The 17,125-nt window shown below is 36.4% G+C and overlaps 1 protein-coding gene across 4 annotated transcripts in view; it reads right to left on the reverse strand.

Moving 5' to 3' along the window:
- The window catches only part of TPK1 (thiamin pyrophosphokinase 1), a 339,219-nt gene that overhangs the window by 178,504 nt on the left and 143,590 nt on the right, over nucleotides 1–17,125 (reverse strand). For all 4 annotated transcript variants that reach the window (XM_025854784.2, XM_025854777.2, XM_073899329.1 and 1 more), the window contains one exon: nucleotides 4,229–4,301. In XM_025854784.2, the coding sequence (XP_025710569.1) occupies nucleotides 4,229–4,301 (73 nt within the window). The remainder of the gene's footprint in view (nucleotides 1–4,228; nucleotides 4,302–17,125) is intronic.

Genomic DNA, 17,125 nt, shown 5'->3' on the forward strand with positions numbered 1-17,125 from the left:
CTAATTTAATAACTTACTAGTTTGGTCATTCTTGGTCTGGCCCAACTACTGCCACCGCAGAATTGAGGGTGGGAGGGAATGGCATGATTGAAATGTGAAGGTACAATGTATGGTCAACACACTGACTGTAATCCTGTTGATGGTGAAGACACTCGTTCCCAGAGATGCTAAATACCTTGTGCAAGCAACTTGCCCAATAGGCCAAAGATATAATGTGTTGACAAGCAGTAGTGGCAGGTGAGTCCGAGTTCTAACCAAATTCTTCTTATAGGAGACATGGATATTGACCCAAGAGCTGTCTCTGAGCAGCTCTACCATTTTCTTTTGAGTCATTTAAACTTTATGGGCCTTAGCTTTTTCATCAGGAAACTGGGCTACATAGCATTGTTTAATTTTTTATATTTTAAATTATTGTACATTTTATCATTATATTTATCACATATTTTCATCTATCCTACACACCTAAATTTTTTGAAAAACCTTGTTATTCTGTGGCTCTTTAAGGCATTTAAAATACAACAGCTAGTTATTTAATCTCCCAAATAAAAAGGAAGAATGTTTGAAAACCCCCTTCCTATATCTAGTCAAGGCCCCATAGACCACAAGTCAATCAAAGCATATCAGGAGTTACATGATATAACAGTTTCTTCAAAAGTTCTCGGGAAACTAAAATAAATGTGGGCATGACTGACTGGGTAATTAAGAAGGCTGAAATATGTGATTCTAACCTTGAATCAAGGAACACTGACTCAGAGAGTAATACATAAACAGACAAAATTATCAAGGGGAAAATCTGTAAGAGACATTCCTCATTCTGAGCTAATATCATGAGCCATGCAGGGAAGAACTGAGACACAGAGGCAAAAGGAGAAACACAAAGATTTTACAGCTATATCTGAAAAGGAAAGCTTTATGGAGTAAATTAAGAAGGGCATACCATATGCATTCCTAGGGACCATATGGAATTAAGTGGTGGACTTAACTCCCCTCCATGTCCAAAATCCAAAGGAATAAATAATTAAGGCCTATGAACATAAACACTAGTGACTGGGTTGTTGGTATGTAACTTTGCTTGAAGCAGGTTACGCATATGAAGAATCAACGAGAGAACACAAATAACTATGTTTTCTTCTTCCTTCTTAGATATTACTAATTAAAGACCAAGAATCTATTAGGGCACCCTTAAAACATCTTTCTCACTGCCTAACACTCAGGTTTTATCAGAACAAAGTCAGTCAGATGGCGTGTTACCCAGCCTCCAAGATGGCTACCAAGGATTCCTGCCATCTGGTATTGACACCCTTGTGCAGTCTGATCCCACACTGTACAAGGGTTGGTCTGTGTGACTAGCAGCATCTGGCAGAAGAGATGGTAAGATGGTGTATCACTGCTGAAATTAGGTCACAAAAGACTGCTGCTTCTGTCTTGGGCTGGCTGTCTTGTATGCATGTTCTTCTCACTCCCTTCTCCCCTCCCTCTCTGGAAAGCAAGCTGCCATGTTGTGAGCAACCCAATGGCATAGAACTGATGCTTCCAATCACTAACCATTGAGAAATAATAGCCAGTGAGACCACTTGGCAACCACATGAGTAATCTTAGAAGAGAATTCTGTAGCCCCGTGGAGCCTCGAAATGACTGAAAAACCCAGCTACATTATAACCTCATGAGAAACCTTGAGCCAGGAGCACCTAGTTAATTGACTTCCATATTCCTTACTTGGAGAAAGTGTGTGAGATAAAAATTGTTTGCTGTTTCAAACTGCTAAAATTTAGTATAATTTATTCCACAACAATAGATAACTAATGCAGATGGCAAGATCTGGGATATAAAATATTCTGTTTAAAAGCTGCCCAAATACTCTCTATTTTAGTGTTCTCAGAAATTAGGCAAACCAATTTAAAGTTTTATACAATCAGGAATGCCTGGGTGGCAGAGTCGGTTAAGCATCTGACTTAAGCTGAGGTCATGATCTTAGGGTGCTGGGATCGAGCCCCGTGGGGAGTCTGCTTGTTCCTTTCTCTCTTCCTCTGCCCCTCCCACTGCTCATGCTGGTGGGTGCTCTTTCTCTCAATAAGTAAAATCTTAAAAATTAAAAAATACAGTTTTATATAATCATGCAAGCTTGAGTTTTTCCTATAAGTCAAAGACATATCTACTAGGGAAAAAAACTGTGTGAATAAATGTTGGCTACAAAACCCACTTTATAATTTTAACGAACTTAAGCATTTTAAATTCCTTCTTTATTTGACTTTCTCCACTAGAGCTGTTTCAGCTTCACTGAAAACCCAGATCAAGTAGGAGGAAAAAAAAAAACTATTTGAAAGCAGAGATAACTTTCTTTAATTTGTAAAAGAGCAGCTTAAAGACTGCTTAAATTGGAGATAATGGCTTATATGAATTGTGTGAGATGCTGCATTAACTTGTTATCATTAGCACCATTATTAAAACTGGAGCTAAACACCATGTGTCATATAGGGCACATTAGCTATATAAAAGACATCACTGGTGCCCTCTGGGAACAGATCAGAAAAAGTCAAAGCTGTGAGTTCCCATCATACTTGAAAACTTTTCCCATACTTGAAAAAACTGGATTGCACTATATCAACTTATAACTACGCAATGTAGGAATTATTAGATGAGCTAATCTTACTTTAAAAGTTAAGCCTTAATAAATAAAAATTAGTTTTGAGTTGAAAAAAATTGAAGAAGTTATAAGAGAAAATTCATCAAATAGTAGTTAACTCAAAATTTTCCTTTATCCTTGAACTCATTTTACTGAACTTTAAGAGAGGGGGAGAAAAGTCACATCTGGCCAGATCTTCAACTTGTTTCTAGGTCTGCTTGTTCCTGCCTCTCCTGCTGTTTCTTCTGCTTCCAAAAATATGATTAATATCTATGAATTTGTAAAATTCTGCATGGTAAGCAAGGCTGAGGGCTTTCCGTCCCCAAGAGGTTGAGGTACGGAGTTAATGAGAAGTGAGGCTGTGGGGAATGAACAGAAAGACGCCAATGTGAAAGTAACCGAGCATGAATATCAAACACCGACTTGGGAGCAGTCTTCATTTGCTGACGGAGAATCTGACCAGCTGGCGGGCAGAGGGAACATGCCCAGATCTGCATTCGCTGCCAGCCCCAGCATTTCCAAATCATACCAGCCTATGCATTATAAACTTGGTACCTCTGTTTGCCCATCTGGAATGTTTTCCTTCCTTCCCTCCCCCTCCTCCTTTCCTTCCTTCCTATGGAATGTTTTCCTTCCTTCCCTCCCCCTCCTCCTTTCCTTCCTTCCTATGAAAGGCTTCCTCGCTTCCTTCTTTCTGAATTTACCTCACTCATCCTGATGCCTTAAAAAGAATTTAAATTTTTATCTCAGTAACTGCTGTTTCTTTCACAACTGTGTGTTATTTGCTAATACCAACTCAGAACAACAAAGGTGATGGTGTTGTGGCTAGAAGAATTGCTGGGCTATAATTTTTATTTTAGAAACTCTGCATTGCCCTCTAAAACCAGGGAAAGCTTAAATTACTTGTTACTGTAACAAACTCCCGTGTGCCTTCTACCATCCTCAGTTAGATCATCTACACATTCTTCATCGTGGCAGGGGTCTCTGGGAGGTTTGCACAACAGTGACAAAATGAACACCTTAAGAAGCTGCGTGTAATGATTAATTTCAAGTTGTAATGAATAGTTTTATTCAGAACAGAGTAGTAACAGTTTTAAGGAAACTAAAATTAAAGGAAAAAAACTGTGGTTCTCAAATTCTGGGGACACATAATTTTGCATTTTTATAAACATTCATTTACGAGGCTGTTTTATTAGATTACAATGTAAAAAACAGACAAAACAAATATAAGTCAATTGGGAACTGGTTAAATTAAATACAGTATATTCATTAAAGGAAATTAAAAATGACTTGAAAAATATATATTAACTAATGAGGTTGTAGGCAGTCATAGTATATATTAAATGAGCCTATATAAACTCATTTAAAATATATATGCATGGAGGACTAAGCATTAATGAATATCTGATGGTGAAGAATTACTAAGACTGTGTTTCCACTTGTCATTTTCCAAATCTCTATTTGAATGTGTATTACAATTGTTAGAAAGTTTTTTTTTAATAACCAAAGAGTCTCTAAATCCCTACACATACACCAAGGAAGCCAGAAAGAACATAAGAAAGGCAATCATATGCGATCTTAAATATAAAAGTGTTTGTAGTTTACCTTGATGGCATAATATTCTTTAACTTCAGGCCTAATAGAATCAAAGTCTCCACTGATGAATTCAGGCAAAAAGCTGAAACAAAGAATTCCAAGTAAGTCAACTAATTAAGACTACTTGTTTGTTAACCTTTAAAACTATGCCAAGAGGATGTCTTACACTCTTAGTTTCTATATAGTGTGGTTACGAGTAACTCCACATACCGGACTAATTCATCAACTTAGTCACACTGTCAGTCAATGTTTATCCTGTTTAAAAAATAAAGATTAAAGAAGATTATTGGTTTAAAAATCTCCCAGTTCAGGGACGCCTGGGTGGCTCAGTCAGTTAAGCGTCTGCCTTCTGCTCAGGTCATGATCTTGGACTGCCGGGATGGAGCCCCACATTGGGCTCCCTGCTCTAGGAGTCTGCTTCTCCCTCTCCCTCTGCCCTCCCCCCTGCTCATTCTCTCTCTCTCTCTCTCTCTCTCTCTCTCTCACTCAGTCTCACTCTCTCTCAAATAAATAAAAAAAATCTTTTAAAAAAATAAAATAAAAAACTCCCAGTTCAAAACCCTAACACCAAGACTCATAATCTTTCCGTATTACTTTCTACATATATACAAACCTTCACATTATTTTGCCCTCACACAAGTTCAGAACTTCAACAAATTTGAACAGAACAGATGAGGAGGATGATTACGCATTCTCTGCGGAGCAGGAGTCAGTTCAAAGACATTTTCCAAATGCCCTGTTGACATACTTCTAGAAACAGGAGGCTTCTAGACAGGTTTGAAATACTACACAAGTCATTGTTACTAAGTAGAGGGAGAGAACTCCCCAAAACAAATGTTTCCAATTACATCATAATTATCTTATTTCTCTTCCCTACATTTATATTTTTTCAGAACTCTTCCAGAAAGCCTATCTTACTCTATGTACATAAGCCCTCCTTTACTATTTTTACATAAATCATTTACATGACCTGGTAGAATTTCTTTCCACTTAAAAAACACCTAAGTGTGGAAAAATAAAACTTCCCTGGATTTCTCACTGCTCCTACAAAAAGCCTTAGCCTCCAGAGCCTCTGAAAAATATATTATGTAAAGAAGGGGATGTTTACCTTCATCCTTCAGAAATATTCTACTTTTCACATCCCATGAGAATTAGATCTGCACGCATTTATCTAGGTAATTGTTCTGATTCAAAAGAATAGTAAAACTTCAATACATCTTCTCAAGAGGGCCAAGTTGCTACATAATAGACTAGATCCCTAGCTAAAAGGAGACCAGAGCTTTAGTTTGCTGAGTATTATGTGTCAAAAGAGTTGAAGCCCCAGAACTTGGAGAAATCTCTAGGTCATAAAAGCCAAGACACAGAGGCTATCAGGCTCCTAGAGAGACTCTACTGATATACCAATGAGTTGGGGTTAGGATTCAGGGTCACAGAATTTAAAGAGACTCTTGCAAGAGGGCAGAAGCTGCCACAACCCTATTAATAAATTTAGGGGGAAAAGTCATATTTCCTCTTCTTTCACATATGCAGGGTGCAGCTACAAGCACACGACAATGGACCTGGTTGTCACTGCAAGGCCAAAGAGTAAGAACTAGAGCAATGGGGACCGAGGAAATAAGAAACTGGACTCAGAACTCCTTGTATGTGCACTCAGGATAAAATTAATAAAGATGAACATGAAAAACCCAATACTAACTCTGTTCTTTCATGCAATTTTTTTTCAAGTTTTTAACTGAATTGGAAATATTACTTCTTAGGTCTAACCTAATCTAACTAGTCTGTGTTAGACCAACTCTTCTTTGAGCTGTATGTCCCGAAGACAAATGGTAAGAAGTTCTACTACAATGATCTGTACTGCCTAACGGTGCTTAGATTTCATGGTTGGTTTGTTAACAAATGATGGTAACCTATTGAAATGTTTGGTAATTAATAAAATTTTACATTCCTGAATATCAACCATGTACAAAAGACAACAGTTTGTTTCAGAATAATGCAGAATTGGGAAGTACCTAAGTTTTTAAAATTACTTGCCTAGTTTCAGTTATCTTCCTATAAACTCTTCTCCTCAAAACGTCCCTGGCCACATATCCATTACCTCTAATTTCATTTTATACCTATTTAGGTAAGTACTTTTTACTCTATTCACATGAGGACCTAAAAACAGACTATTAGCTCTTTCCTCATTGTTTTTCCTGTTGTTACAATTCATGGATTTTTAAAGTTTTTTTAAAATACCTCCACCAAACAACATTCAAACACCCACAGAACAAAACTCATATAGAGCTCAGAATATTATTATTGCTTGCTAGGGTCTGAATGTTTGGTACCCCTAAATTGTGTATGTTGAAATCTTAACCCCTAACATGATGCTATTAGGTGGTAAGGCCTTAGGAGGTGACTAAGTCAGAGGATGGCGCCCTCATGACTGGGATTAGCACCCATGTAAAAGAAACCCCAGCTCTCTTGTCCCTTCCACCACATGAGGACACAGGGAGAAGACAAGCATCCATGAACCAGGGAGTAGATCTTATCTTACACTGAACCTTGATCTTGGACTTCCCAGCCTCCGCTGTGAGTAATAAGTACTCGTTGTTTACAAGCCACCCAGTCTATGGGATTCTTTAGAGCAGCCAGCGAGCATGAGGCATCGCCGGAAGGGGTAAAAGGAATCATTCCTTCAACACCCTCATTACCTTTTGTAAGGAACCGAAATCCAAGAAGTCAAGTGAATTTTGTATATATGGCTAGTATCCAATCTACTTCACCATGTAAAGCAGCCATTTAAACTTAGGACTCTGGTTCTCTACAGTATGAATCATCCAACTTCCTCATAAAACTGACTTTATATTACTCTACAAATTTTAGTCCCTCAGATATCTAGAATCAACTTGCCAGTTTCCAAATATCATATTAATTTGACAATAAATAAAAATGAAAAATAAAAACTGATATACACAGGCAACTAGTGTCTGTCCCCTTAGGATATATAATTTTAAACAGAATTAGATCTCTTTTTATCACATATACTGTGAATCAGGAAGTAAAGCAATCATATAAATTTACTTATATTTTCATATAAAATATTAACAGGAAAACAAACATATTGATAAAAGTTAACCGATTAACTTTTTAATATATTTTTTCCAATATAACATACAAGCTTTAAAATCAACAAGGAAAAAAATGAACAAGGATACTTATTTCTAGGAAGGCTAATGCCAAAAATACACCTGATACACTGGCTGAGACGGCTATAATAATTTTAACTTTTTGTCATAGAATACAGCGGTTTTGGAAACTTCCCGAAATGTGCTTTTGGACAGAGCAATTAAAAGCCCATCTCACATTTCTGAGGCATGGGCTGCCATGGTACTTGAACATTCTGAAGAGGTACTTACTGGGGATGACACTTCCCAGATACAGATGTATGATGTTACCATATAGAGTTTACACAGGAAGAGTGTTTTCACAACTCTTTGGGGGCTGATTGCTTATAGAAGGTGACTAAGGGTATACGGAATTCTGTCTCCACTGACCATACTTCTGTTCACCTTTTGGCCTCGATCAGACCAGTACACCTCATCTTGGTATCCTCAGTCTATGGCACTGATTGGTTGGTATGTAAAGGTGTACCAAACGCTCAATAAATGGTGTGCACTCCTTTGACTTTTACATTTAACTCTTACCATACTTGCCACTCAGTAATGACAAAATAAGAGTTCAACAAGAGCCGAGATTAATTAGTAAGCTGAAGATCCATCACATGTAATGGTCAAGAGGGAGGCTGATATATTTAGAAAACATGCCTAAACAATGATGTGTTAGCACCAAGTACACAAATGCTGGTAAGAACACAATGAAGTAAAGATAGAGGAGAAGGCGGTGGGGGGGAGGGGAGGGGAGGGGAGGCAATGGGGAGAGAGGAGAAGATGGGAAAATGGGAAAAGGGGAAGAGAAAGGCCAAGAGAAGGAAGGCAGGGGAAGACAAAAGTGAAAAAGAAGCATGAAGAAAGAAGCACTAATTACAAACTTCCTATTATGCCTGGCCCACTATTTCCTAGCTTGTCCAAGTTATTGAACTTTTCTGAGCCTTACTTCTTCACAGGTAAAATGAAGATAATTTAGGCTGGTTGTGAAGATTAAGAGTTAACCCATGGAAAGCACTTAGAAAATGCCTGGCACACAGTAAGAATGATTTAAAGCTCTTCAGCTAAAATAAAAGTTATTACTAGAGAAGCTAAGTAATGTGCCTGAGGTTATAAGGCTAATAAGAGCTAGAGCCAAAATTCAAACCCAGGGAGCCCAATCTTTGTTCTTGGACAGTTACGTCTACAGCCTTCCACATATGCACATTTACGAAATGGAGCCAGACTTTGTCATAGAGCAAGTTCTCTACACAACCACATGACTCTCCTGCAGATTTTATTAATCAGCATTAATTTGGTCAACCTGTATATTTTAAAAATGTATCACCGAAGCAGAAGAGGACAATTTGTGCTGCTTGTTAAGTAAAGATGGGATTTGATTAAAGGAACAGGTTAGGAGAAGAATGTCTGAGAACACTGCTGAAAAGAGTGTGGTTATAGATACAAGGCAAAAAATGGTACTCTGTCTGAAGAAAGGAGGAATTAATCAAACATTTGAACTAATGTTCTCTGTAAAACTGCATAAATTAAATAAGGGAAGGGGGGCAAAAAGGGTGGTGATCCAAAATATAATAAGGAAAAATGACTGTATATGGAAATAATTAGTTCGACTGTCTTCATAAATACATCTCTGAAGGTAATAAAGGTGTCAAAAGATATTTAAATATTTGTATAATTTTGGATAAAAGAGATGTTCTGAGGAAAGAGAAAACATACATTGATAAAGAAACCCAATAGGCTAATCAAAAGGAATGAGATCTTGCCATTTGCAACGACGTGGATGGAACTGGAGGGTGTTATGCTGAGTGAAATAAGTCAATCAGAGAAAGACATGTATCATATGACCTCACTGATATGAGGAATTCTTAATCTCAGGAACAAACTGAGGTTTGCTGGAGTGGTCGGGGGTGGGAGGGATGGGGTGGCTGGGTGATAGACTTTGGGGAGGCTATGTGCTACGGTGAGCGCTGTGAATTGTGTAAGACTGATGAATCACAGATCTGTACTTCTGAAATAAATAACGCAACATATTTTAAGAAAAAAGAAAAAGAAGAAGATAGCAGGAGAGGAAGAATGAAGGGGAGTAAGTCAGAGGGGGAGATGAACCAGGAGAGATGATGGACTCTGAAAAACAAACTGAGGTTTCTAGAGGGGAGGAGGGTAGGGGGATGGGTTAGCCTGGTGATGGGTATTAAAGAGGGCACATTCTGCATGGAGCACTGGGTGTTATGCACAAACAATGAATCATGGAACACTACACCAAAACAAATTATGTAATATATGGTGATTAACATAACAATAAAAAATTAAAAAAAAAGAAACCCAATAGGCTATATAAAAATGTAACAATGTACTTATAAAAAAAGTATATTTTTATATATGCAAAATATATAATGTATAAAGATTGCTATCCCTAATATACAAATAGTACTCCAAAGTGGTAAAGGAAACAAATCTAACAGAAAAAATTGTCAAAGGCTATTCATACCGCACAAGGAAAAGTCACACAAGAAATACAAAAGGCACTAAGTACATGAAAATATGGTAGGTAACTAATTACTTGTCAAGGAAATAAATATTAAAGTAATAGTAGGATACTGATGGACATAAGAACTTGTCAAAAATTAGGAGCAAGTGTTGCTAGCCTGAAGAAAAACAAGTACACTCAGAGACCACTGGGATCACGAATGGAATACAGCTTACAGACCAGCAATCCCACTTGAGAATCTATGCTACAAAGAACAGTACGTAGAATATCTCTACAATAACAAGGAGAGAAAAACTAAATGTTTAATAGTACAGGGAAGGTTAAATAAAATATAATGTCCACTAATAGGGAAATAGGCAGCTTTAAGATGAGTTGACTTCATCCTAGAATTGACAACTCTCCCAGAGGCAATGTCCACTCCATGTTAAGTGAAAAAAAGCAAGTTCTAGAGAAATGTCTATGTTCTGACCTTGTCTGCTATTAAAAAAATGTTTTTACATACAAGCTGCACATAATTATTGTATACAACTTGATAAATTTAGAGATAAGGAGAGACAAACCCATAAAACTATGACCACAATCTATGTCATAAACATACCCATCACCTCCAAAATTTCCTGTCTTATTAATTTTTATAAGAACAGTTAATATAAGATCATCAGTGCTTTATAGTTTTCAGTGTACTAGTCTTTCACTTCCTTGGTTAAGTTTATTCCTAAGTATTTTACTCTTTTTTGACGATTTTGTATGTGGAATGGTTTTCTTAGTTTCCTTTTCAGATACTTTGTTGTGTGTAGAAATGCAGCTGATTTTTGTATTGATTTTGTATACTGTAATTTTGCTGAATTCATTTATTTGTTCCAACAGATTATTTTTTTATTGTGTGTGTAGTCATTAGGGTTTTAGAGATATAAGATCATGCCATCTGCTAACAGAGCTAATTTTACTACTTCCTTTATGATTTGGAAGCCTTTTATTTCTTTTTCGTGCATAATCGCTCCGGCTAGGATATCTAGTACTATGTTGAATACTAGTGATGATAGTGAGAATCCTTGTCTTTTTCCAGATATTAGGGGAAAAGTTTTCAGTTTTTCACCACTGACTATGATGTTAGCTGTTGGCTTTCCTTATATGGACTTTATTGTGTTGAGGTAATTTGAGTTTTTAATCACAAAAGGGTGTTGAATTTTGTCAAATGCTTTTTATGTATCTATTGAGATGATAATGTGATTTTTATCCTTCATTCTGTTACTATGGTGTATCATGTTATGATATGTTGACTCATCCTTGCATAGCAAGGATAAATGCCACTTGCTCATGGTGTCTGATTCTTTTAATGTGCTCTTGAATTTGGTTTGCTATTTTGTTGAGGATTTTTGCATACATGTTCATCAGGGATACTGTTCCATAGTTTTCTTTTCGGATCCCTGGCTTTATATCAGGGTAATGCTGGCATGATTAAAAAAAAAAAATACACACACACACACGCACACACATATATTCCTTCTATCTTCTGGGAGAGTTTGAGAAGGATTAATTTTTCCTTAAAAACTTAGAAAAATTGATCTGTGATGACATCTGTTGTGGCCTTTTCCTGTTGGAAGGTTTTTGATTACTGATTCCATCTTATTTGTTATTGATTTGTTCAGACTTTCTATTTTTTTAAGATTTTATTTATTTATTTGACAGAGAGAGAGAGAGTACAAGCAGGGGAAGTAGCAGGGAGAGGGAGAAGCAGGCTCCTGGTGAGCAGAGAGCCCAAAACTCAGGGCTTGATCCCAGGACCCCGGGATCATGACCTGAGCCGAAGGCAGATGCTTAACCTACTGAACCACCCAGGCATCCCAAGGCTTTCTATTTCTTCTTGACTCAGTCTTGGTATGCTTTATTGTATGTTTCTAGGAATTCATCTATTCCCTTTGGGTTGTCCAATTTGTTGGCACATAATTGCTCATAATAGTCCTTTAAGATCTTTTTTATTTCTGTAGCACTGGTTATAATGTCTCCTTCATTTATGATTTTATTTGAGTCTTCTTTCTTTTTTTCTTGGTTAGGCTGGGTAAGGATTTTTCAATTTGGTTTATCTTTTCAATAAACAACTCTTACTTTCATTGATTTTTCTATCTTTTTCTCTGCTTCATTTCTTTCTGCTCTAATCTTTATTTCCTTCTTTCTATTAACTTTGGGATTAAGTTTGTTCCTTTTCTAGTTCTCTGAAGTGTAATATTAGGTGTTTGAGATCTTTTTTTAATTATAGATGTTTATTACTATTAAATTCTCTTTTAATATAGCTTTTGCCGCATCCCATAAGTTTTGGTATTAACAGTGTTTTAAAACAAAATAAAAACAAAAATACCTGTAAACATATTCATACATTTTTGTATAAGCATGAAGGAAATAATGGTAGTGAATGGATGAAGCTTTTGACACTGATTATCTCAGAGGATTTTTTTTGAAGATTTTAATAAAATAACAAAAGAAAAACTAAAAGATATAACTAAAACATCCAGAGAAAACAAAAATAATAAAGGAAATACAAATCAAGTCTCCATATCATATAGTTAAAATAAAAATTATGGATACAGTGAGGAGAGAGATGATAGAGGGAAAACATGTAACTTTGCAAAAAAACTTGAATTAGAGAAAAAGAAAAAAAAAAGGTACAAAAAAAGAGAAAGATCTGAGGGCTCTTACCCTAGATGAAAACTTCCAGGAAATATTTTTTGAACACTTCCTATATACCAGTCTCTGTATTTCATTCATGCATTTTATATTTATTAATTAGTAAAATTATATTTAATTTTCATAACCATTCCATAAGGTTTTTATCATCCTAATTTTATGGTAGAAAGCCTGAGAGATATTAAGTAACACACACAGATGTCACACAGATTCAAAATGTTCTCCCCTCCTCCTCCTCCTTTCTGAATTGAAGATAACCTTGCCTGGCAGAGGGAAATTTTCTTGCTATACTTCCCTCACAAGATGCAATTCCACTTCTTCCAAAATTTTGGTCCTTATTTGAAAAATTCCTTTACTCGTATGCCCGACCAAGGCTGCATGGTAATCAAAGAGCAGTGTGAGTGCAAAGTTACTCCACACCATAACCTCTCAATCCCTAAGTAAGCTCTACTTATACTTTTAAAGTTTGTGATTTGTTTTAATGAATAGAGAAGTGGTAAGGAGAGGCACAGTAACAAAATCATATGAGCTCGCTGAAAGCATATTTTATTCTAGGCAGTGAGCAAACAAAACAATATTCAATTCTGTGACTGAGTGTTCTAACTCAATATCAGCAGTGCAAATTCTGTGGGTAAGAAATCAATATATATGGACTGCTCTTTCTGTCTATGCTATAGGAATTGACCGGTAACCACTGTAAACAGTTAGAAAACCAGACAAAATATGTGAAACAATGATATCCAGACAGTAGAAAATAGGCAGCTGAGGACAGTGCTTGCTTAAACAAGTGACATGAGTCCTGTTATTGCCTCAGCTTTCTTCCTGGAGCCAGTTTCTAGCCAGTTTTCTAGTGAGGGAAAACTCAGAGACCTGTGATCTCCCCAAATGAGGGCACCAATTTTAAGGAAAGCTAGGAAATACAGGCTAGATTACCTGAGAAAAATAGAACTATAGGGAGAAAGAGAGCTCTAGAAAGCTACAGAAAGAGTTCCTTGAGTGTGTGGATACATACTCATTTTTACACAAATGAGAAGTCCAGCGCGGGGGGAGGACCACCAGAAAGCAATGGTCACAACAATTCCTTAAAAATAAAATACAGCTCGGTAGAATCCATGTTCCTGTCATCAAGAGTACAGAGACATAGTAATAAAGAGGTCATTAAGTATAGTCTCACATTAAAAGTATGACTAAATTAGTCCCAGAACAAAAGTTGCACTGGACCTATCACAAGAAAGCTTAAAGTTTCAAAAGTATCAAACTTACCCACAAGTTATTCAACCATGTCTCAGAACAAAAATCAACAGTTAAAGGAATATAACAAATCTAGTAACAACTTCAAATTAAAAATGTACAGCAGCCAATCAAAAATTATCAGGCAGGCAAAGAAGAAAACCATTAACTGGACACAGAAAAGACAAAGAGGTTGATACTAACAGACAAGGTCATTAAAACAACTATTACAAACATGTTCCATACACTCAAGAAGGTAAAAGCAAACATGAACACAAGAAGCGAGAAATGGAAGATATAAAATAACTACATGGAACTTTTAGAAATAAAAAATACATTATCAGAAATGAAAAATACACTGGAGAAGTAACAGCAGATTAACCACACAAAGGTATAGCCAATAATCCAATGGTGGACGTAAAATAGAATCATTAAAAAAAAAATGATTCAAAAGAAGGAAAAGGGGAGCGACTTTGTGGCTCAGACAGTTGGGTGTCCAACTGTTGATCTCAGCTCATGATCTCAGGGTTGTGAGTTCAAGCCCCACATTTTGCATGAAGTACAAAATGGTTGAAAGATCTAAAAAAAAAAAAAGAAAAGAAAGAAAAAAGAATGGAAAAAGTAGCAAAATATTAGATTTAAATGTAATCATACTGATAAATACATTAAATGTACATGTGCCAAATGCTCCAACTGAAAGACCTAGATTTAACATTAAATGAAAAAAATATGCTGTCTATAAAAAACTACAGAAATAGATGGATTTAAGGTAAAAGCACAGCAAGAAATATACCATGCAAATACTCATAAAAAAGCAGAGTGGATATATTATTGTAAGACAAGGTGGACATCGGGGCGCCTGGGTGGCTCAGTTGGTTAAGCGACTGCCTTTGGCTCAGGTCATGATCCCAGGGTCGTGGGATTGAGCCCTGCATCAGGCTCCCTGCTCGGAGGGAAGCCTGCTTCTCCCTCTCCCACTCCCTGCTTGTGTTCCCTCTCTCGCTGTCTCTCTCTCTCTCTCTCTGTCAATTAAATAAATATAATCTTAAAAAGAAAAGACAAGGTGGACATCAGAACAAGGAATATTGGTAAAGATAAAGAAGTGGCAATTTCATAATGATAAAATGATCATTTAATCAAAACAATTAGCCAATCCATATACAATAAAAGAGCCCAAGATACTCAAAAATGGAAAAAAAAGAGACAAATCCACTTTCAACAATTCTCTTAGAAATTGGTAAAACAAATAATTCAAAAGAACAGAATATACTCCTATTTTATTCTTTTGATGCTATCATGAATGTCCTTGTTTTCATAATTTCATCTTCAAACTGTTCACTCCAAGTATGTAAAAACACAATTGTTTTTATACTTTGATCTTGCTTCCTGAACCTTGAACTTGTTTATTAGTTTTAGTCATTTTTTTGGGTAGTATACTTAGAATTTTCTATACAAAGAAGATCATATTATCTGCAAATAGAGATGGCTTTACTTCTTTTGCTATCAAGATGCCTTTCTAGTCTAACTGCCATTACTAGAAACTACAGAACAATGTTGAACAGAAGTACAAAGGCAGATTATCCTTTCCCTGTTCTTAATCTTAGAGAGTAACCATCCAGTCTTTCACTGTTAAATATGATATTAATTCTGAGTTTTTGTAGATGTCGTTTGTTAGTTTGAAGAAATTCCCTTCTAGTCCTAGTTTGTTGAGTGTTTTATCATCAAGGGTGTTGGATTTTGTCAAATATTTTTTGAGTCTCTTGAGATCATGTGATTTTTGTTTTTTATTCTGAAATGATGTATTACATTAATTGACTTGCAGAAATTGAACAACATTTTCACTCCTCTGACAAATCACACTTGGTCATGGTGGATAATCCTTTCTATACGCTGTTGGATTGAGTTTCCTAGTTATTTTGTTGAGGATTTCTGCATCCATATTCAAAAAAAAAAGTGGATCTACAGTTTTCTTATATTCTCATTGGTCTAGTTCTGGTATCAGGGGAACGGGAGCCTTAGAAAATGAGTTGGGAAGCATTCCCTCTTCTATTTTTTCCAAAGACTTTGAAGAATTGGCATTAATTATTCTTTGAATGTTTTGTAGAAATCAATGGTGCAGCCATCTGGACCTGGGCTTTCCCTTGAAGTAGTTTTGTTTTTTTTGTTTCTTCCAAATTACTAATTCAATCCCTCCATTACCATGAGGTCTATTCAGACTGCCTAGTTCTTAGTTTCATTATTTTGTCTCTTTCTAGCAATCTGTGCAAAAGAAGTTTAATACTTTTTTTGAAACCTGACATTGTAAGGCAATAGTGCTCATCAACAGATTTAATTCATCAGCAAATTCTGATACAAGCTGTATCAGAATTTGATGACTTTTGTAGAAACTGACAACCTGATTTTAATTTTTTTAATATTTTATTTATTTATTTGACAGAGAGAGAGAGAGAGAGAGAGAGAGAGAGAGAGAGAATGAGCAGGGGGGAGGGACAGGCAGGGGAAGAAGCAGACTCCCAGTTGAGCAGGGACCCCAGGATCATGACCTGCCCGGAAGGCAGACGCTTAACCAACTGAGCCACGCAAGCGCCCTGACAAACTGATTTTAAAATTCATATGGAATTAATTGTAAGGAACCCAGAATAGGCAAATTAATAATGAAGAACAAGGCAGGGGGGACTCTTATTTCTCAACTTCAAAACTTACTAAAAAGCATGGTAATCAAGATAATCAAGATGGTGTGATAATGGCACCAGGCTAGACATACAGATCAATGGCATAGAAATCATCATATACCAAAGAAATTCATACATCTATGGTCAACTGATTTTTGACAAGAGTACCAAGATCATTCAGTAGGGCAAGAACTGTGGTCTCAACAAAACACCTGTCAACAAATGGCTGGAATAACTGGATAGCTATACAAAGAAGAATGAAGTTTAACCCTTATTTCACACTATGCATACAAAAAATTAAAATGGCTGAAAGATCTAAATATAGGAGCTAAAACTGTAAAACTTTCGAAGAAAACAGAGGTAAAGCCTCATGATTTTGGATTTGGCAAAGAATCTTATATATGACACCAGAATCCTGAGCTACAAAAGAAAGAGTTAAACCAGACTTCATCAGAATTTTAAACTTTTGTGATTCAGGGGCGCCTGGGTGGCTCAGTTGGTTAAGCGACTGCCTTCGGCTCAGGTCATGATTCTGGAGTCCCGGGATCGAGTCCCACATCGGGCTCCCTGCTCAGCAGGGAGTCTGCTTCTCCCTCTGACCCTCTTCCCTCTCGTGCTCTCTATCTCTCATTCTCTCTCTCAAATAAATAAATAAAATCTTAAAAAAAAAAACTTTTGTGATTCAAAA

The sequence above is a fragment of the Callorhinus ursinus genome, unplaced genomic scaffold (assembly GCF_003265705.2).
Source record: "Callorhinus ursinus isolate GAN/ISIS: 27379988/994484 unplaced genomic scaffold, GSC_fseal_2.0 scaffold12, whole genome shotgun sequence".
In the NCBI taxonomy this organism is placed as follows: Eukaryota; Metazoa; Chordata; class Mammalia; order Carnivora; family Otariidae; genus Callorhinus; species Callorhinus ursinus.